Consider the following 22,297-nt stretch of genomic DNA (forward strand, 5'->3'; position numbering starts at 1 on the left):
TTAGGAAGGTGTCTGTAGAAGTACTGAGTTCCTGGAAGATGAATATGAATACAAATGATGACAGTACAGCCTATCCTTTGTGGCAAGCACGTGCATTTTTTCAGTCTTTCCGTGTGCTTTCTGTAGAGGAATTGGAGACTTCCATTGGTTCATCAACACAACTGGATTCATTTCTCCGTTACAACTTTCCAGAGCAGTCAGGCAGGATCTGTAGGCCTTGTTAGAGGTGTGTTTGCACAAACTTATCGGCAGGCACAAGTTTCAACTGACATATTGGGATATACCTTTAAAACAACATTTTTGCTCTCATCTAAGAACAGGACACTGAGTGAGCTCATTTTGTCAGGAACACAGCAGGGTTCTGGGATGCCAGGAATGATTCCTACTGCTTTCACGATGCTCTGAATTGTAGCATGATTTGATGGCCGGACAATCTAGAACAGAGAAGGAAATAGTTATAGCTTCATTTATGAGCAGTCACTTTCCTAGGTGGACTTGGTTTAAACAGTCAGTTTCCTATGTGAACTTGGAAAATCACAGAAATTACACAGCTGTTTGTTTCTCAATAAAGCAAATACGTCATTGTTTGACTTACAGGGCCATGCAGCACAGCCAGTCCCTCACACTTCCAGTTTTCCTGAGCTGGATGTATCCAACAGAAATTTTGTGTTCCTTTAGGCTACCTTCATAAATACCAGAGGAGGGCACTGGTGGCACAGCCAGCAGCCAGAGGCCTGAAGAAAAATGTCCCTGAATGTACCTGCTACACACTGGAGGCACACATGCAGGAGAAGAAGCCTAAGCTGGGGCATAGCTCTAAGTTGCTAGATGCTATATTTTGTTTTCTTAACCTCTTGTCTGACTTAGAAAATTTGTTACTGTAAGTATTTCCAAAATAACTATCCCTATGTTCCAACAGAATTTTTTCTCATGTATGCTAACCTGAAATTAGTTACTTTTTTCCTGAGTAATCACTCTTTTAAAAGAGCAGAGTACTCCAGAAGTAGTGTCCACAGGAGAGAGTAAAGAGTAGTCAAGCACCCTGACAGAGCCTTTCTGATCATAACTGCATGACAAATAGTTAATATCTGTGGTCTTTTCTTCACTCTGCCTTCATCACCAGGCTTTTTTTTTTTTTTTAATTTTTTTTTTCCCATGGGCTAGCCTCAAACTGGGAGAAGGAAAAAAAGGCTGGGAGGATGGGGAAAGTATGAAGTGAGGATTCACAGCAGCTGTTTGAGGTTATAGCCACAAAACCATGGTTTTCCATTTCAACATGAAAAATTATGTAGTCCATGGATAGAACAAAGGAGTTGTTTCTAGGATAATTCAGTTTTGAAACATTTGCATTAAGTGTAACATATCAGCAAATTAGATTCAAACCTTAACTACCATTAAGGCTTTCAGATCCTCCTTAACTATGCCACTAGAAGGAGTAACTATGACATCTGTCCTTGACCCTTCAAGACAGTGTCCCTGCAGCCAAGTCCCAACAAGTGACCAATCCTGCACAGTGCCTTTCTGTAATTAGCATATGTTAGCATAATTAGCAACAGCTTGCTCTCTCTTGCCCTCCTTCATCTTTAGATTTCAAAGCTGTCCACAGACAAACAGAACTGAGGTGGTCTCAGCTTCTGTGTGAAGTAGAAATCAGCTTCTACCCACATTGGTCATGTCAGCATATGTAGACAGCAAGAGAAAGACAGGAGATTTTGTGTGCTTAAGCAACTGTAGAGTATAGGAATTCAAAGAATTAGAGCTTCTAGAATCAAGTTCTTAATTTAGCCCTTATGAAAAACCTTCTGAACTGTTCCTAGCACCTGTGTTATTTCATGTTGTTATTTGAAACAGTCACTGATCACAATGTGCTACTGAAACAGCATTTATTGCCCCCATGCAGTGGATAGCCATCATTGCCCTCATGGCCAGTTACTGACTTAACAGGATTCCTGGCTATGAACCTGCAGAAGATCCTACAAGGGTCTTCTCCCACTGTGCAGACTCTAATATCTGCAAGGAACAAAGACATATGAACACAGTCTATCTAGACTGAGCAGCTGTTTCCCAAGACAATGACACTAATTATGTTTCTAATGCCTGAATGTGGATATGCTATGCACAAAAGTGCTTAGAAAGGAAAATGCTTATGATAGACCATACTCTGTATGGAATCTGGCTGCCTGAGCCCTAAATCCACAGCAGAGCCAGACAGCACACCCATCCCACATCCAGCCAGGCTCTGAATTTTTCCAGCCCTTCTGGAAACCTGGCATCAGTGCTCAGGGCTAGGCTTCACATTTAACTTTGTCCCAATGTGCTAAAGTAGAAAGCTTGAAATAATTAGTTGAATGCCCAGTAATAATGGCACTGAGGAAGTGCTAATGTTTTAAATGCTGGCTGCTAAGTTATATACAACACACCAGGTTCTATGACATGCAGGACTGGAATTTATTTGGCAAATACAGCACTGCAGCCAGCCATACATATAACCTAGTGTTCCTCCTCACAGTTCAGGGAATAGTAAGTGAACTTACTATGAGAAGATTTGTACCTAAGCTGTTGAGTATCATCTAAATCAAGACTTGCAATTATTAAAGTGGATATGCAGATACTAAAGAAAATGTACTGATACTAAAGAAAAAAAAAAGACAAAAACCTACAATGTGATGATCTCCAACATGACAGGTATGTAATTCTATCTCCACAGTTCTAAAAGACACTTTGGAAATAAGGTGTCTTTTGTCCATCATAAGTTGACTGTGTAGACCAAGACCTTATGAATAGCTTTAATCTGGCCTTTGATACTTTCCTGACTTAGAGCATATGTGAAAGAACAAATTTCTTCCTCAGTAATATTTAGCAATTCTCATGTTCTGAACTGAATCTTCATTCATGCTGGTATGCTCTCTCACTTCCTTTTGAAACAGTCATTTAAAAAAGCTACACCTTTGAATCTGCTTCTTTTTTTCCCCTTTGTATTAAAAATACAAAGCTAACAAGTAGTAGACCTCTTTCAAAGCAAACCCAATCAATGTATGTGTATCAAACCCAGAATTCCCAAATCTATTGTCATTTAGTTTGTCCGGTGGCTTTTTTTTTTGGAGGGGGGAAAGTGTTTTGGGTTTTTTTGGTTTTTTTTTTTTTTTTTCAGTTGCGTTTTTGTTTTCCTTGTTTTGGTTTTTGGGCATCAAGATATTAGTGAAGTATTTGCTTATATTTCTAGAAAAGATATTAAGTAAGTGATCAATGTAAACTTATTTAACTATCCAAGCTAGAAATGAATCCTCTCTCTTCTGGCCCTACCAGCTTTTGTGTAATGCTGTTTTGCTCACAAGAAGCCAGACATGTTAAATGCATCTTTTTTGAAATGCATCTTTGTTGTTTGGTTGGGGATTTTTTTCACTGGGTTTCTGTTGTTGTGTGTGAATAGTGCATTAGACTGTGAGTCAATGGCAAAGGACCCATATTCCCAGGCTGTTTTTGGTTTGGATAAGTTACATGGTGATTATGTTGCATGATCAATTTGTGTTACAACAAAGTGAAGTTGTATGTGAGTCTGTACAAGCTTTAATTTTTGCCAGACCATGGATCAATTTATGTACACCTGCCTCAGCATTGGCCAGCTACACAAGAATATGTGGTCTGATTTGTACACCCTGCCATGAAGTCTGGATTTCCACTGTTCCTGGACTTAAAACTAGCCTACATATCTACTCTTCCTGGAATTATACTACTTGTTTCAACACAAACATACATCAATCTCCCTGGATGTAAAGTAGGGCAGATTCCTGTTTCAGAGCCTTGAAATGCTGTGCTGTACAGCACCATTCTTTATTTATGTGCCAAATGACCACACACAAAAATGTCAGTCAAACAAATAATCAGGCCATTTGTAGGCAGATTGCAAAATAATTACAGTTTCTAAATACGCAGGTTATGCAGTGCTTCAGATCCTCCCCTCTATCTTTACTTGAAAGCCTTATAAAATCCTAAAACTTCTTGTCCAACATAGGATTACCAACTTTTTACTTCTTGTCATAGAGCAGAGTGGGAGCGAGACAAACGTTTGCCTCTCCACTGGCAAATTTCAGGCTGCTTCTATAGGAGGAATTGAGTATGCTTACTTTAGAGTGCTAGAGCCGGTTTTGTGGCATTTCTAGAGACATAAGGTAAATCAACATTTTTGTTCCAGAAGGATTATCTAACATTTTTAGAATTCAGATACACAAATATAATCTTAATCAGTATTATTGTTTTCAAAAGTGACAAGCGGTTTCCTGATGTTAAAAATGTGTCAGTGTAACTACTCTTTATTTTTCTTCTAAAGTATTACAAGTGGAATCCAGAAATATGCTGATAGAGTAGCTTATTTTAATATTAGCATACAATACCTCATACTTCTGCCACTACAAAATAGTATTTGGATGGTTTAGTGTGTATAATCATATCTTCATAAGCTACAAAGTCCTTATGCTATGGTTTCAAGGTATAAGATGAGTAATCATAAGATAAACCTATTTTTTCCTATAGATAAATGATTTTTTCCTATAAGATAAATTATTTTTTCCTATTCTTCAGAATAGGAAATCAAATTGCATTTGAAGAAAAGTGGCAAACTTTTTGCACTCTGATAACTAAGTTGATGGAAACAATATTATTAAAATTCTCTAGGTCAAGGCAACAAAACACAATGAAAAAAGGTAAAAATCTAAAGGAAATTCTAAAGAAGTAGTTGGATAAGCAGAACAGTAGGCCTACTGTTTACAAGTTGACAAGAATAAAAAGACATACTACCTTGGGCATTGGAAATTCACATGCACCTGCACAGTAGTAAGCATCAAATGATTTGGGAGATATGATCCATTCATTCCAGCCAATATCAGCAAAGTCAACTTTCATGTATCTTCTTGAACAAATCCTTGGCTCATTCCATTGTTTTCGCCTTGCTTTCTTCATAGTTTTCTCATCAAAATTTAGCACCTGAGACTTTTTAAGTGTTTCTGTATTTTCTTGCCCTTTTCTCCTTCGATCTTTGCGTGAGGCTTTTGGTTTCAAGGACCTGTAGGCATTCTCCCATATGTCATGTTTGTTGTACTTATTGTTGTTATAATCTACTTCTGGCAACTCATTGTTCTGAATAGAGCTAGCGAGGTACGTATCCCTCCTAACTCGAGTGTCAGCAGAAGCATTAGGGGACAGATTTGGGTCCCCATCATTGGGAGGGAATGGATCATAACGCTGTAGGGTGCCTGCCACACTGTTAGGTTCAGAGATTGCAAGATCATTGGCATAAACTAGTATATAAGGTAAATGGCTGGCAATCTGTTCAGGGGAGCCCTGGTGCTTCTCCCCAGAATCAAGCTCAGCGCAGAGAATGAGCTCTCCAGCTAGTTTTGATTCTTTTACAATGTGTGAAATGTCCTTTGCATGCCAAGCCCCTCGCCTTTGAAGAAGCACAGTGATGTTCCCTTTTACTAGTCCATAGGCGGAATTCTGGTGAATGCTTTGGAACACTAGGTTGAGCCGTAGGACTGGAGGCAGGTGAAGGAGGCGGCAGGATGAGTTCTTGGACCGTTTACAAAACACCTCCCGGTGCCGAGGGCGTTTGTCGGCATAGAAGTGAAAAGTGGCAGCAAGGATCATTTCTGAATCCTGCATGGATGTCAGATTGAAGCAGTACAAGGGCTTCTGGGCCAAGAATTCTGCAAGAGAGAAAGGAAAACATGGATGTACATATGAGACCAAAAATGGCAGTCAATCTTATTTCCATTTAAGTGAATTAACAAATTTTACTTTTCACTTACATCAAATCATTTAGTGTAGTGAGCTTGTCACCTCAGCTTAAAGCTATGGGGTGTAAGAGGAGGAAACAAACTTAACTATTTAATAACAATATTACAATATTGTAATTGTAATTGAGAATGTCCAACATACTGGGCATCTTTCATACACATGAGGGATAAAATTCTTTCCACAGATTTTTAGTTCCAGACTGCCTTTCATTCTAGGCAGACAAGAAAAGCAATCCTTGATTTTATTTTATTTATAACAAAGTCAGGCTCAGAGAAGCTGTCAAATTTACCTGCAGCAGAGCTCAGAGAAATACCTTGCTGAAACCAGTACTAGCAGAACCAAGTTTACCTGGTTTACCAGGTTAATATTCAAGATTGTCTAATCTAAAGCTGACTGCAGATTCCTGAAAGATGTCTGGGTGCTAACTCTGTGGGCAATAGCTCATCATCGGCAAGCAGTGCACATGAGACATTTCATAAGGGGCCTGGCAGTAAGCAGTGTGACACATTTTGGGGGTCATTACTCCTCTGAGCAATCCTCATTCCAGTACACATCATGTAGGAGATTTGTTTAAAGCACCGTAAAATACACTTGGTTTCTAAGGCTTGTGTTTAGATTTGCACAAACTTAGTGACAAATGCTATTGAACAGGAGCTGACTCTTAAAATTCAAACTCCATTTGAAACTGCTTCTTTTTATCTAGTTGAACAGTTTGTGCTCAGTTTACATCTTTACCCTCGTTTTGAGGAAGATGAGCAATTTTACACTAATAACTGCTTACACAATGTTTATTTAAACAGTAGAAACCTCACTTAGTGTGTTAAAATGTAATACCATCCCAGCATAAAAAGATGATGCCTTAATAGTCTATTACTGTGAAAAGTTGCCTTTGTTTTTTTTACTAGCTCAACAGTATATGGAAAAGTGGTAGCAGAACCAAGAAGTGATTCCTGTTCTCCCAAACTTACACCACTACTTAGAATGCATCAAAGGATTACAGTCAGTAAACCTGCATCTTTAATTAATCCAAGCGGACCAACCCTTTGGCAGCCCAGTTTGACATACCTGAAAATTCTCTGGTAGAAGGAAGTAAAAAACTACCCCAAACCAAACAAAACCTGACAAATGCAATAGCCAGGCTTCCCAGAAACACTCAGGTTTGTTTTTCAGTGCGCTATGGATGATGAGCCACAGAAATTTTGGCAACAACAGAAAGGTACTACTGTCAACTGCCACCTGTTGGAACATACTTTCTTTACAACAGTTTCATTTGAAAGAAGGAAATGAATAGTGCTACCTTACTAAATTGGTGGTAGCTATCTGCCAGTTAGTGCTGGATAGAACCATGATTTGGACTAACCAGCAAATTAGCATGATCATTAATCCTAAGCCCACACAGGCAATTTTGGAATACAAATGTTCAAGTATGCAATTTCCATCTACACCATCTGTATTTTATTCCTGATATAGTGAAGTGGAACAGCTTGCACTGATGTGATAAGAGCCTATTTGTTTCTGTCAGTTCAGGCAGGACAGGATTCCTATTAGTAAGCTTTAAATCAACACTAGTCATATGTATAGGTGCTCATACTATGAAAAAACTTAAGTGTTTAGAATTTATTCAAGTCTTTGAAGCACAGAAATTTCACAAGGCTACTAGATGATTTCTCAGGCCAAGGAAGAGAGTAATTATAATACTTTCTTTAGAACATCAGGCTTTATTATTGCATGTTCATTTCAGAAGGCAGATGTTTCTAAGAAGACATCTATCTACTGGTTCTCCCCACGCGAGCTGTGTACAGTTGAATTTTTAAGTATTTCTTTTAGTAGTAAAATGCTCCAGGCAGCATCAGCTCTGTAGTTACTGCTATGAAGCACAAGCATTATTGGGATAAAGACTTTTCAAACACCAATGTCTCAGGGTTTCAGAAGGGAAGGTAACTTGTAATGATCAGAGAAAGAGAGACTGAATTAATCTAAAATAATTCTGTACTCTAGAATGAAACACACCCTTCAAAAGTCAAAACTCTTTGAAAAACAGAATAAGAATCTATGAATCTGCAGCTATTGAAAAGCCAGAAACCAGGAAGTACAGACTTGTTAGGAATTTAGAAGATTTGGGTTTTGGATGGAGTATAGTTATATTTCCATATTGCATAAGTTTGCTCAGGCTTTCACCAACTTGTCAACCACGCACTGTCAGCCTTGATTTGGTTTTCTTGAACATATGCATTATGATACAGTCTTAATTAAATCAATGCTATTTTCTACTATTCATTAAGGTCATTGCTTTGTTTAGCACAGAGGATGCATCATGTTCAGGAACGAGTCTGAGCTGCAAGAGTCAATATATGGAGAAGATTCATGGTTAGGCAGTAAATTGCTGCCATGAAGATTAATTCCCCTCAATCTGAGCAATGTAGGTGAAGTTGGACAGCAACTTAATATTTCACATCGCAAACCAATTACGACTCGACTAACTTCAGCCAGTTGGTGCTGTTTTCTAAAGCTACAAAGTTCCGTGAAAACTGGAAAGCACCTAAAGAAATAGGAAACATGAGAAATTAGTTCGTAGACCATCTCTCAGCTCCTTATAAAAAATAATGAACCCTTGTGAACACATGTAGAGGTGAGCTGAGAGGAGGTGATCAGATGTTTGTGAAGTACTCTTTCTGAAGGAGTGAGTACTGCTAAAGGAACAAAAAAAAAGAGCTGTATTTGGGCTGCATGCAAACAGCACATGCATTTATATTTTAAGTGTCTTACGCTGAATATGGAAAAATATTACACATTCCATAGCTCGGCCGACACCACCTATACCCTCTAAGGAGCAGGTAGGATGGCAATATAACTGGGTGGTTGAGGGGAACTCAATAATGCATATGACAAAGGACAAATGTCTGGATCAACATTTTGTATGTCTGGAGAGTTCATCTTGACAACTGTAAGTAACCCTAATGCTTGAGTGTCACCTAACAAACAGCTTTAAACAGCATCACAGGAACAGACAGTTATAGATTTTCTGAAAGGTAAGTGATAAAAGAAGTAAGTCCATTGCTTGGGATAATGAAAATTATTGTCTGTTTTGCTTATTTCAATAGGACTGCAATTATTGTCTGTGTTTTATAAAGAATGGGTGGTCCACACATCTTATTAATAAAACGTGCCAATTTCCTCCTTCAAAAGGAAACAGAATTTCTCAGAGAAGATAAATGTGGTGGCAGATAAGGTTTTTCTCTCCTCCCTCACCTTGCATCATTCTATGGTACATTTTAGAGTGTTTAGCACTAGCTTGATGAACACAGTTCAAAGGAACAGTGCAGAGGAACTTCTGCTTTCGTGGCACGTTATTTGGGAAAGATGGGATCCAGTAGAGAAGGCACATAAGACACAGGATAAGACACGAGTTTTGGACATAGATATGCCGTATTTCCATTGCAGGGAAAGCCAAGTTAGTTAATTTTGGTCCTCTCTGCCTTGGTTGCATGATCAGACAAATAAGCAAAATAATATTGATTTGTATTTGGTCAGCACAGCCTACCTGTGGGTAGAAAATGCTGCTATTTTATTTTTTTTTAAACAGAATTACAACTTAGAGTACTTTGATGCAAGTAGTGCGTGCATCAGATTATTTGAAAAATTTAAAAAAAAGAATATAGTGCAATTTTTGCCTTGTCCCCAAATCCCTCTTGTAGTCCAGGGCGTTATTTGGGTGACAGCCAGTATTAGCTGCTCAGTTCACAGAAAAACATAAGCATTAACAGTAGGTCATGGAAAACCATCCACAGTGGAAGCTCCTTCCTAACCCCTATTATAGCAACTGCTAGGTAATGATCTAGAGCATGACAACTTATTTTTCTCCTAAGTGTCTGCAATTGCTTTAGATAGTAACCCCTAGATTTTTAAACATTTTCATTAGCCACTTACTCTTCCATGGAGTTTTCCCCTCCTTGAATATGATTACTTTTTAGTATTACAGTTGACACAGGATAGAAATTAAATTGGGGTGCACAACAGAATATGAATTATTGTGCAACATTATAGTAAGCATTCCCTAAACCACTGTATGCTGCATTGTACTCTATACATGAGAGTTAAGTGGAGGAGAAATAGATTAATGCAAAATTTGCTTTTGTGAGTTTCAATCCATCTGATTTGTCTAAATAGAATAATGAATGTTTCTGACAAGGTAGTAACAACTTGTTGTCTGGAAACTAATGCATTACTTATTTTAAGAACTAAGGTCTTAGTTACAGTCTGTAAGTGTTAACCAAAGAAGGAAGATGTTTTCCAGAAGAGAATTTGCATTTACTTGGCAAAGGATAACAAATGTATGGACTATTAACTAGGCAAACCTCGTTTTTATTATTTGCCGTAATATTGGGATAACGAAAGTGTAGTTTTGACACAATAAATACGTTTCTCCACCCTCATAATCAAGCCAAGTAAAACCGGGGAGAGGGAGGTCAGGTATGTGTCGTCTCAGGTTCAGGCAGTGCAAGGAATTTAAGATGCCGAGCAATTTTAGGCGGTCCTGTAGGCGGCACTCTGCCTAGCAGGAACTTCTGAGGCTGCGAGAGGAGCCGGGCAGAGGACCAGTGCCTGGAGCACTCGCTACTAGGTTTATGCTCCAAGTATTTCTGAACAGATCCTTTGGCCCGGTGCGATGTGCGCTGGGAACAGCGCTTCTTTTGCCGCTGGTTTGCATCCACAGCAACGGAGACTTTTCCCAGGGGAAGTACTCTCCGGGAAGGGAAGGGAGCCACGGAAGGTGGGAAGCCTCGCAAAGCGAGGGGCGACACCCTGTCCGTGTGGGCAGCAAGGGACCCCCGAGCATTCACCCACAGCGACACCCCCCGCAGTCAGTGACAACCTCGACGCAAACCCGTCACTTTAAAGCGAAAGAGGAGCGAGGGGCTCCAGCGGTGCCCCCCGCGCCCGGCCCGTCTTACCCGGCCTGGCTCTGAAGCTGCGGACCGTGTTGCCGTCGCCGGGCCGGCTCCCTTCCCGGTTGTACTTCTCGTAGAGCTTAAGCATGTGGACAGCTACCATGTCCTGAGCGATGCTGCCCAGCCCAGGGGGCGGCGAAGAGCCGCGGCGGGGGTCGCGGCCGGGGGCGGACGAGGCCGGGCCGGCCGGCGGCGGGACGGGGCAGGCGGGCTGGCTGCCGGCGCCCTCCCCCTCAGGCGAGCGGCAGCCCCCATGGCCCAGGGCCCACAGCAGGAGGCAGCAGGTCAGGCGGGCGGCCATCGGGGGATGCTGCGGGCGGGTGGCCGGGCGCGGAGCGGCGGCGGCTGGGTCGCTGCCTGCGTCTGGGTCTCCCGGTTGGCCCTGCCGCACCGGGGCGAGGGGGCGGCGGGGCCAGGGAGGAGGAGGGAGGGTGGGGGCGGCCCCCCCCGCCGCTGATGCCGCCTCCGCCCGGCCAATCCCCGGGCCCGGGGGCGAGGAGCTGCGGGCCGGGGGCGGCGGAGCGGGGGCAGCCCCAGTGCTCCGGGTGTGGGGGGACTGCGGGAGGGGACGCTACATTTCTCCGACGTGGGGCTTCCCCGCTCCTTAAAGCGTAGCGGGAGAAGGATCTAAATTAATTAGCGCCCAGCTGCTGATGAGAGACACATGTCACCGCCGCCGCCGCGGCACGGAGCGCTGCGGCAGGACGGCACCTTGGCTGCCTGCGCCAGCCGGGAGCCGGGGGGGCTTGAAAACCATTTCTGAAAGAGAGCAGCATTAGATACCAAGCAGGGCGGGCAAGCGGTGAGGGGACGGAAGGGTGAGTGGGTAGCAGGGGCAGCGGCAGCATGACAGGGGAAGGCTGTGCATATACGTGCCGAAAGTGCAGGAGTCTGCTTTTCCTCTCTGCTGGCAGCACTGACAGTGCTGTCTTCTGAAGGCAACGCTGTGAATAGTGTTTATTTCAAGGACCCTTGTGAAAAGCGAAGTCCCCGTGGGTCCGTACTCTAGAAGACCCAGTGTGAGCCAGCCGGGAGTGCAACAAGGGTCACTGATAATTCCAAGCAGATACTTAAATGGTCGGGGTTAAAGGGGCTGTGCATGGGTAAACTTTCGGCATTGGACTATTTCTATGTGTGGTTTGAAGGAGGAGAATACTGGTGTGAATTTCTGAAGGATTTACATGGCTTAGGTCGGAGGGGTTGATTTAAAAGTGAATGGTGCATGTTGCACTTATTCATCATGTGACACAGGTACTTCTGAATCATAGTCATCCAGCGGGTATAAATGCTGGTGTAATGAATAGCACTTTTAAAGACAACCTATAAGGAGAGGGGTATATTCTAAGGGAATTTTAAAATTCTGCCTCCTTTTTAAAATCTTTTTCTCTAGTAGCCAAAACAGATACTTTTCTTTGAGATTATACAAAGCAATAATTGAAAAATTGTTGGAAAAAGCTACTGTTGCTGTGTATAACACAACTCTTTTGTGCTTGTTTTTTTTTAACCTTGGAGTGTCAAGTCTGAGCAGATACCATTGAAAGCCTCTGAACCACAAGTTTGTAGTTTTTGAATCATAGAAAATAAAGGTTTGATTCATTTTTAAAATTAGCACCAGGCCTCAGTGCTCTGTGCCCTTTGAATGTGTGAAACAAACAATTTGCAAATACAAATTTGCCCGAATGTACATTGCTAAAGTATCAAACCTCCTATTAATTAATCTTTGCTTATAAGTAAGCCAAACTACCCTTTGATGCTTTTTTTTTTCTCCATGGTAGCATGCTCATGACCTCCACTGGGGGTGTGAGCGAACCTTTTGTTGTTTGTGGTTTTTGTCTGTACTGTTTCTATACAATCAAGGTCCTGTGAAAAGGAGGAAGAGGCAGCAGGAGGTAGAAACAAGCTGGGCTATTTTGGACCAATGTCCCATTAAAATGTTCTCCCTCTCCTTAACTCACTCCAAACTTCTATTCAGGCATACACTTTGTATCAGTCTTTAACCTGCACTAAAACCTGTAGGACACTGATACTTTGACATTGTTGGGAAAGAATTGAAGAATCAACCAGGGATGGCTAATATTTCTTGCCTTATTTTATTGCAGAACAGCAGGAATTCAAAGTCTTTAAAGCTGTGGTACTTTGACTCTTTTATGCAGCTGAGATGATGAAATAAAAATGTGTTTGGTAAAGGAATTCAAATTAGCACTGGGTCACATAATTCCCCTGTTCTGAATATGGCCAATCAATGGCATCTCTAAGGCATCTAGAGGCAAGAGCTATGCAATTTCTGCTCATGCAGAATAATATTCCTAGCGTGGAAATTTCTGCTAATTAAAGCTCTTGCCAAGTGGAGTCTTTTTTCTTTTTCTTTTTTTTTTTTCTTTTCTTCTTCCCTTCTTAAATAGCTTAAGTCAAAGCTTTGCAAGCCAGGACTTGGAGAAAGTCTCCTTATAGTCAGAACAACGCATTCAAGATTTTAAACTGCAGATCTAAGTTTCCTGCTAAAATCATCACTATATAAATAGTGTTACATACCCTTAATAACAGCTTATATGTGAAAAAGAAACCAAATAATGTTTTCTTATGGAATTAGTGATTTCTTCACAAAGGAACTATTGTGACCTGTGCTTGTGTTTTGTTGTAAGAAATACACAGTAAACATAAAAAAGGGGATATAGAGCACCAGGAGTAGTATCTATTCTTCTTGTTCTATGGTAAAATAAATTATTAACTCCCTTTAGGAAGATATCTATGTATATTAAAATAATTTTGCCTGACTCTTTTATTTTTAATAATAAAGTCAGTAGCAGGGATAATAAAGCTTAAAACTCCAGGGAAGTTACAGAAACATAAATTATTATTGAATTTGGGCTTCAGTCCAAATTTCTGGTTACTACTTATTGTAGGGCAGCTTATTCATTTTTCACTCAGAAAAATACCTCACTATCTGTAATGCTACACAATTAGCTAAGGCCATTCCTTAACTTATTAATTAGAAGTTAGCTAAGTGAAATGCAGTGGTCTGCAGGTTCTCATAGAATTGGGTGGCAGAACTCTACAAAGCCTTTTCACATTCCTTCCAAAATCACATAGTGTGACAAGGATGTTATATGGTCAGTGATATATGGTCAGTAAAATGGTCTTTTGTATTTAGTTCCATTTTCCTAAACAATAGTGAAATTATTTTAATACCCCAGAAAGAACAAAGACATAGTGGTGTTTAGGTATTAGAGGAAGCAGAATGCTCAGAGCTGATCCAGAGCTCTGGAAGGCTCTTAATGTTGAGAGAGGAGTTTGGTATATCAGGCAGGGAAAGTTTGCCTATTGTTGGCAGGGAAAGCTTTTCCTCTTAAGAAGCAGCGCTAATTCTCTCAGACCATCCTATCAGCTCAAGAACAACCTCTCACCATGGATTTCCATTCTTGGTCCACGATCTCACTTATTCTAGTCTGTGACAAGAATAAACTTTCCCCTTGACAGTCTCCCCATCCTCCATCCTTAGTGACAAAAGTTTATTTTGTCTATCTTGCTAAGAAGCAAAAATTGTCTCTATTCTCATCCCACCAAACTATCAATGATCATCATTACAGAAACTAAGGAATTAGGATGCACAGATGAAGTGTAATTTGTCCCACCCTGTTGTAGATGTCCAAAATTGCTCATGTGCTCTGTGGTTCTAGTGGTGTCTGTGGCTTTTCATTGGCTACAAGAAATCTCTGTCAACGGGCTAGATGTGCAGAGGAGGAATTTCATTCCTTTTCATTGTGTGAAGTAGAGGGCACATTCCCATTCCAGTTTCACTGTTCAGCCTTAGGATTAGCATTTTTCAAGTCTGGGGTTACTTTCAGTTTCTCTTTACACAGTTGGCTTGTACCAAGCATTGGTGTATTAATAATCTCTTATCCCCATCAGCAGTGGAAATGTTGTATCTATTGCTTTTCTGGTTTTATCTCACTGACAGTCCAGGATTTTTTCTTCCATACTGGAAGACTTTCAGAACATGTATTTTTGACAAGTCTTGGGAGCCAAAGATGCGTGTTTCTATCTTGAGGTCCACCATTTATGTTTGTAATGAGGATAGTATGGACAATTATCAGACAAGCATTTCCCATTCTGTTGCTACCCAGAAGTCACTAGCCTCTGTGGGGGGATTTTCTCCATGCATATATTACCAAGTGCAAAGGTATCAGCTGCTATTTGCAGAAGTAGTAATTCTGTGATTACCACGTACTTATCATGTTTTGTTTTGTTTTGTTTTGTTGTTTTCTTTTCTTTTTTTTTTTTTTTTTGTTTTGTTTTTGTTACAGCAGGCACTTTCAATTTTTCAATGGCTCATGCACCACCATATAGAGTCATTTAGGAAGAAAATATTTTTTTCTATTAAGGGAAGAAACTTTTTCAGTGGAAATTCTGGTGGTAACCCATGTCTGTTGAAAAACTGGTCCATCCAGGTTGGTTATTCTGCCTTCGTGCTCACCTGCACTGCAGTAGCTCTTGTTACTGTTTGAGACGTCTCCTTATGGTGAGAGGGTGCATCACAAGTGCCTGGCCATTGTGCTGCCTGGGATACCTTTCTTCTATGGGAGAGGGAAGCTACAGACCATGGAGGAGAATGAGAGCAGAAGGTAATCAGACCATTCAGATGTGGCTGAAGCAGAGGTAGACAACTTCAGGGAGGAAAAGGGCTGGTGGTTGTGGTGTTTAAATTCATTTTTGTGTTCAAAACCAATTTAAAGGAAATTATTCAAGCAGCACTAGGCACTAGTCTTTAAATTCCAGCCTGCAACCTCTAAGGCTTTGAATTCACAGTCCTTTTAGGCAGTTTGTTTCCTAGGCAGCCAAGACTCTCGCAGAGGTCAGTGTTCAATACACATCCAGAGTTCTGCCTGATGCACTCTGGCAGGATCCATATCTGATGAGCCACTAGTGCTTACAAGAGAACAAGTGGGAATGGGCTATGGAATAGCCAGACCTGGTGAGGCTGCAGTGTACCCTTGTACCCCCTGCACCAGTGCTGGCATGGCCAGCTGCCATCTGCATCTTCAGACTCCTGTTTACAAGTGGAATTTGAGGGCCGGGGAGAGAGGGTGGGGGAAAGGCAGCAGCAGCTGGGAACCATCGGTGACCACAGCTGGTTTTGCAAAGATCTTCCTGCGGATTGAGTTGGGATGTTTCCGGGGTTCTCTGCGTCCGGGTAACGCTGCAGACGAGAGGAGGCTGTGCAGCGCCGCTCGCACGGCGGCTCCGCGCTCACGGTGCTCGGGCTGAGCCGCTCCCGGTGTCACGGCACGGTGACCAGCAGGGGACAGGCGTGCCCCGAAGGCAGTGCCGGCCCTGGGACACTGCCTGCCCTCGGAGACAGCCCCTTGCTCCGGGGGCGTGTTCCCAGCCAGCAGCTCTGCCGGGAGGCTTCTGTCTCCGGCCGAGCAGTCACAGCCTTCTCAGCCTTAGTTAGGATAGCCTTGGCTGAGCTGCTGCCGACAGGCGCTTGTGCGAGAACCTGGACCAATAGGTCCTGGGTGCTCGCAACTCCCCCCTGAGCTAAACCAGCTGTATTAAGGATCCATGCTTTCTTAATTGAAAGTAAGAGAACTCACAAGAATTACATTTTCATTGACTTTTAGGGTTTACGTGTTGTTTTTACATCAAGTTTGTTGGGTTTGGTTGCCTTGCAGCTTTAAATTCAGCTTATTTTTGCTTTGAATCACAGTATGGCTTCTTGAAGAATATGTGATTTACATGCTATTCCCATAAGGGGCAACGTTGCAATAATGAAGAAGAGCAACTGTGAGTGTAGTAAAGCCTGACTCAGATCAGTAGTGTCCCTTTCATAGGTGTAACTGAATATTGGTTTAGGCTTGGAAAGTATGAAGTACTGGTGGACAGAAGATGCTGCAGATATTTTTGTGGAGCTGATCTTGGCCAGAGGTAGTGTGAAGAACGAAATGATTGCTCAGAGAACCCTAGTTCCTAAAAATCCTGTTGTTTTATAAATGGAAAGGATTCTACTAATAAAAAGGAATTTAATTTTAAAAATGACAGATAGATTGTGACATTTTCTCCTTGTAAAAACTTACCAAGCATCTATGTTTGACCTAGATACACTACATCTATTTTGAATTTTAAACTCTTCTTAGTCTACATGAGATGACAAAACATTTTCATGCTAGTTCTGCTTGTCTACAAGGTCTTTTTTTCCACCATCAGACACGTGAGAATGTGTGCCCTTGCTATTGCAGTTGTGTAGATCCATGCTGTCATTTCCCCCTCAGCCCTCCAAATACTGTGAGACACATACTTTTGGGTGTATTCTTTCCCTGGGCAGGTGTTCAGAATGTGAAGATGCCTTCTTCAAGACAGATGACAAGCGATTGAGAGGTTTGACAGATTTCCAAGCGTGCATTTTTGATATTCCTTTTTTTAAAAAACAAAAAACTTCTGCAGGAAACACATAGTTCCAGGCAAAAGAGTAATTGCTGCACATGTTATTTTCATCACGATTCCAACAACCCCCTTAGATTTATTTTTTTTGTATATCAGACTGTTTTTACAGGAGTACAGAATGCTTTTGTGGTTTTGCTCTAAGTGGCCTTGATGGTTTGAATCAAGGCAAGATCTGAGGTTAAAGGTAGTGTTTTATATTAGATAAATAGCATAGGCAGGCTGAAAGGTGTTTTTTAAAATTATTCACCTATATTTGTGGGTCTAACGAGAGCTCTTTTCTCTGTCTGTCATGTTTCTGAATCCATGAAGCCTCTTTTGTTTCTCTTGTAAGTAGTTACCTTCTTCTTCAGGTAATTCAACAACACTGAAGAATTTATTTCTCCAGATATATAATTTTTTTTTCATATTTCCTTGATTTACTTATCTCTCATTTCTTCTATTCAGCATTTTTGAGGGGAGAGACCAACACCTCTCACCTTTTTCTGAGAAAATCCCATTCTGTCCTGCAGCCTCCAGAAGAAATGTGGATGACTGCAGAACACTACTTCTTGAGGGTTACACCATTAGCTGTCTCATTTGAAAGAGTTATTTAGGTTAACATCCCATATTATATTCAATATGCTTAAAAACCCCAACAACCAACAGAGAAAGAGTGCCAGAGCTTAAAGTGGGGTTTTTATTCTGATTTCCGTAGACAGAATTCCTGATGGTAAACAGAATTCACACATTGTGTGAAATGGACTCCAGCAGATCACTGTTGTGTAGTTTGGGTCCATGTGGATTTTTTGTTTGTTGTAAAAGTATACTAAGGAGATGTTTTCTGTTTTTCTGTTATACTAAGTTGTGGAACGAAATTTAATGTCACTATATTAACTTTGAGCTGCACCCAAGATGAGTCTGGCCCTGTCAGTTGTTAAATTCTTGCTATGATTGATCTCAGCTTGCTTAGAAAGAAAGCATGCCAGACTAGCAACCACAGAAATCATCAGCTGAAACTCCACCAAAATTCTCATTCCCTGTAAATTGAAAAACTAAGCTTTGAAATAAGATGCTTTGTTCATCAATCTCACACTAATTTTTCATTAACATTATATAACTCTTAAACTATTAGGAAGATGACAATTAGAACAGTTTGAAGTATCTGAGAGGAGAAAAATAGGAACATCATTCTAAGTAAGTTATTGTCCTAGTTCTTGGTGTTTTGTGACATCTAATCTATGATAGTCTCAGCTGTAAATTTCATTGCCCTTCACCCCCATTAATCATAGATGTACATAGATATAAATGAAATAAGGCCTATTCTTGACAGATTTCTTATATGAATCTAAAACCATCTATCACTGAATCATAGGATGTTTTGGTTTGAACACACCTTTAAGGAAGGTAGAAAGGAAATAATAAGAACACTTGTCCAGCTCTTCCTCCCAAACTCTGTGAAGAGGGATATTTTTCCACAGAAAGAAGAAATACCAAAAATTCCATAAGACTCACTTGGAATTGATTTATAGCAAATTAATGAAAAAAGCTTGTAGATAAATATTGAAGCAGAAGAATCCTGTTGCTGACACTAGATTTTTTTTAATACTGAGAGGTATAATTGCATATGGCTTCAATAATTTTTTTTGTCTGAAATGTTATTCTTCTAATGTAACTTTTTAGATTATCAGGACATCAATGGGAAAAAAGGAACAAACAGATACTTAAAAATCTACCATCAGTAATTGGTGCGTGAGTCAGTACTGGATTAAAAGGAGACTGATATAATGGCATGCTAATTCATTTATTCATCCATAAAGGCATTCTACATTCATGCTTCTTTACATTCTAGTGATTGCCACATCAAATATCTATTTCCAGTTTGTATACCAGCACCAGTAAATTTTTGTAAGTTAACAGTTCTGCATTCCTGGTGGGGATAGGCAGGGCATACTTTATTAACTCATGCTAATATGATATTAGCTATATCAATATGATTTTCAAATGGGCATAATCTCTCAATTCCTAACAAGTATAGGCATATAGCCCATTACATGTTTTTAGTTTTTTTAAAAATCTCTAATGTTCAAAAATAAGAAAAGCAGGGAACAAGTTATTTTACTTGAAATTAAATTTTAGATGGGGGAAGCTAGGATGAAAACACCTCATGCATTAATAGTGGTAAGCATTTTTTTTGGTGGTTTTTTGGTCCTATATTCCAAATTTTATTACATTCATAAGAACGTAGTGCCTGTGGATTTTCATAAATACAATGTTTGCAGGAGCAGCGTGGAGTAGCTGTGTTGGATCTGCTAGTTTCCTGTCACAGAGGTTTATGGAACCTTTTGCCTGAAAGACTGAAGCTCTAGAAGAGATATGTGGTCTTAGAGGCTGGAGCTTTTCAAAGGCATGAAAGATAAATTTCTGTGATGAAGGGTGAGGTAAAATTGAGTCTTCTGTGGGACAGGAGCATGGAATGGATGACCTGGTGTTCTGCCCAGCCCTATTTCTTCTGTATCATTTGAAAATGGAAAAAAAAAATTTATCCAGCCTTGGATTTATAAAGCAAAAGGGTGATGCATACCAGTCTGGGTAGTGAACCCTGACAAAGCTGTTTGCAAAGAAGTGAATTTGCAAAATAAATTCCCATTTCAGCATTTCTTACTGTAATATGGTAGCAGTAGCAAGTATGTGTGGTGTGATTGTGCCCAGCAGAATCACATTAAGTACTTTGTAAATGCTTGACTTTTAAAAAGTAAGATCTGTATCTGCTGCTGCAGAGTTACCACCGTGTTGAAGAAAGATGTGAGCAGCTCTGCTGATCAAATAAAATGTTAAATTGGATTTCAGATCTTCATCTGGCTTGATCTTTCATCATGAGCTTCTCCAGAAGGATTCTGAAGAACAAATTACTTGCATAAAAAGAAGGGATCTCAAAACTACTAAATTTATTAACAGTTCTACAGTAAATTGAATACTTTGTTTAAAATATTATGTAAGTAATTTCTGATTGTGAGTGATGGTCTTATGGACGCTTTCCTCACACCTTCCTATCAGAGAGGTATCAGATTTACCTGGTTAGTTCAAAACCAGTTCAATAAAGTATTAGCTGCAGTTGTTTAGCAGCACATCTCCTTCAGGGGATTTCAGGAGATGGAAGTTCCTTCAGTGCTATTTCAAACAGTAGAAAGAACTCTGCTTACTGAAGCCCTCATCAGCTTTTCTAGATGCATTTTCAAGATGTGGCATAGTTTCTTTTGGAAAAGAACGTTCCATACCCAGAAAAATACTTTAATTTCTTTATCACTATTTTAAAGACAAATGGAAGACATCTGTGAACTCTGTTGCTCAGTATAGCATTGTGTGGAATTCTGGTACTAAGGTGATACAGCACAACCTGCATAGGTTAGAAGATGTATTCTAGGCCTTTATTATGAGCATCTCAATGTCTCCCAGAGCCTCCCTAAAGAAACATGCATTACCTAATAAAGTATTAAGATGGGCAAGGGCTGCAACAGGCTTCTGGCTTCACCAAGGTCTAACCTCTGTGGTTCTGCTCAGTGAGACAGATGAAAAGCAGTGAAGCAATGTATTCTGAAATTGGAAAGGGCTGCAGCAGGCAGTAAAAGTTTGTAGTCAAACAAAGCTCTAAGCTTATACTTTGTGTTTTTGGTGGGTCAGGCTCCTTCCATAGGAGCTGAAAGCAGCCATGGTGCCACAATGTCCCAGAGCTGGGAGTCAGAGACCTAGTAAAGTGGCTCAGCAGGGTTGCTCTGGAGCAGAGGCAGCTTCCAGCAGCCCTATCTTTAGTGAGGAGTGTCAAGCTTTTATGAGCATTGTTACATTTTTATAGTTTAATGGGTTTTACTATTAAAGTATAACAAAGCACGTTAAAAATTTGCCATGGCTGAATTCCACAATCAGTAGCAATTCCTTGCTATCTGCAGCATGGGCCCCTAGGAAATATTGAATAACAAAGACAATCTTAATACATCTTTCTTATCCACTGTAATCATCTTGGCCTCTTTCTAGTTAAACACAGTCTTGATTTGAGACATGTTTTATTCAGCATCAAAGCTCTCAGCACAGTGGCTGGACTGGAATTGACACCTATGGGTGGACTTCTCCAGGAAAAGAAGATGATAGTTTGTATAAATACTGCAGATGAGAGATCATTAGAAAATGTATTTTGAATGACACTGTCCTAGAAATTAAGGACCACTAGATTAAAGAGCAGGATGAAGAGTTTCAGTAAAGAAGCAGTAAAGAAAAGAATGCAGTAAAAAAAGCAACCATGACTAGTTGCTGACACTGAAAGTTTGACAGAATGGAGAAGGTATATTAGTTTTAAAAGGCAGTGCTGGCCTCTTCAGGTACAAGGGCACGAAGGTAGATCCAGGCTGCAGTACAAAGGAAGTTTAGTGTGGCAGCAGAATTCACTCTGTCTGCAGGCCATGAAATCTATAAATCACTAACTATTGTTAGATTGAGATGGGCAGTACTCCCAGGGATGGCAGTGTTGCAGAGATCATGGTAGGACACTGCACTATCCACAGCTGACAGGGACTTCAACTATGAAACTAGACTGGGGAACAAGTACTTCAAGAACAGTGGGAAATATGATGAGGAGTATGGAAAACAGTTCCTTAGGGAATATGAGGGGCAGCACTGACTTTTTCATGTTTGTAAGATAGAGTGTTCTGTAAGGATGCTTGTTTGAATCTCTCTCTGCGTGAAAAAGCATATATGTATGGTAATTGAATTAAAATCTCATGTGGGATTTTAAATGCCTTTTATATCTATTTAATTGAAATCTGTAAGGCAACTTAAATTTAGTGGAGCATCTATGTGCTTGTATTGTTTTTTAAATGGTATTTAGATAACTTAAGATGCAGATATTTCTGTACCTAATGCCATTTTCAGAAGGAGGTATCAATATTAGGAATTTTAGAAAATATTACAAGGCACTGATCCAAATTGTTTCATGCCTAAATGTTATATAATTGGGTTCCTTGTGAGCTTTAGGATCAAAGAGCTTTGGAAAATGAAAGTATTTTATTATTATTTACTGCCTTCACTTAATTTGCGCATATGTTTTATAAGTTCTTGAAAGTCACTTCAGGGTTATGGCAATCTGA

The 22,297-nt window shown here is 40.4% G+C and overlaps 1 protein-coding gene across 1 annotated transcript; it reads right to left on the bottom strand.

Annotated features, from left to right (window-relative positions):
- Positions 1 to 242: 242 nt before the first annotated feature.
- Positions 243 to 11,043, bottom strand: GDF10 (growth differentiation factor 10). Its single transcript, XM_041415741.1, has 3 exons — positions 10,746 to 11,043; positions 4,795 to 5,702; positions 243 to 434 (listed from the first exon to the last, which is right to left on the bottom strand). The coding sequence occupies exons 1-3, from the start codon at positions 11,041 to 11,043 to the stop codon at positions 243 to 245; spliced, it is 1,398 nt and encodes a 465-aa protein (XP_041271675.1).
- Between the last annotated feature and the right edge of the window lie 11,254 nt (positions 11,044 to 22,297).

Source organism: Onychostruthus taczanowskii, unplaced genomic scaffold (assembly GCF_017590055.1).
Source record: "Onychostruthus taczanowskii isolate IOZ18803 unplaced genomic scaffold, ASM1759005v1 scaffold5, whole genome shotgun sequence".
Classification (NCBI taxonomy): domain Eukaryota; kingdom Metazoa; phylum Chordata; class Aves; order Passeriformes; family Passeridae; genus Onychostruthus; species Onychostruthus taczanowskii.

Coding starts and splice junctions, on each gene's coding strand:
- GDF10 (XM_041415741.1), bottom strand. CDS start 11,043: ATGGCCGCCCGCCTGACCTGCTGCCTCCTGCTGTGGGCCCTGGGCCAT. Junction 5,703..10,745: donor CAGCTTCAGAGCCAGGCCGG/GTAAGACGGGCC, acceptor TCTCTCTTGCAG/AATTCTTGGCCCAGAAGCCC. Junction 435..4,794: donor GTGAATTTCCAATGCCCAAG/GTAGTATGTCTT, acceptor TCTCTGTTCTAG/ATTGTCCGGCCATCAAATCA.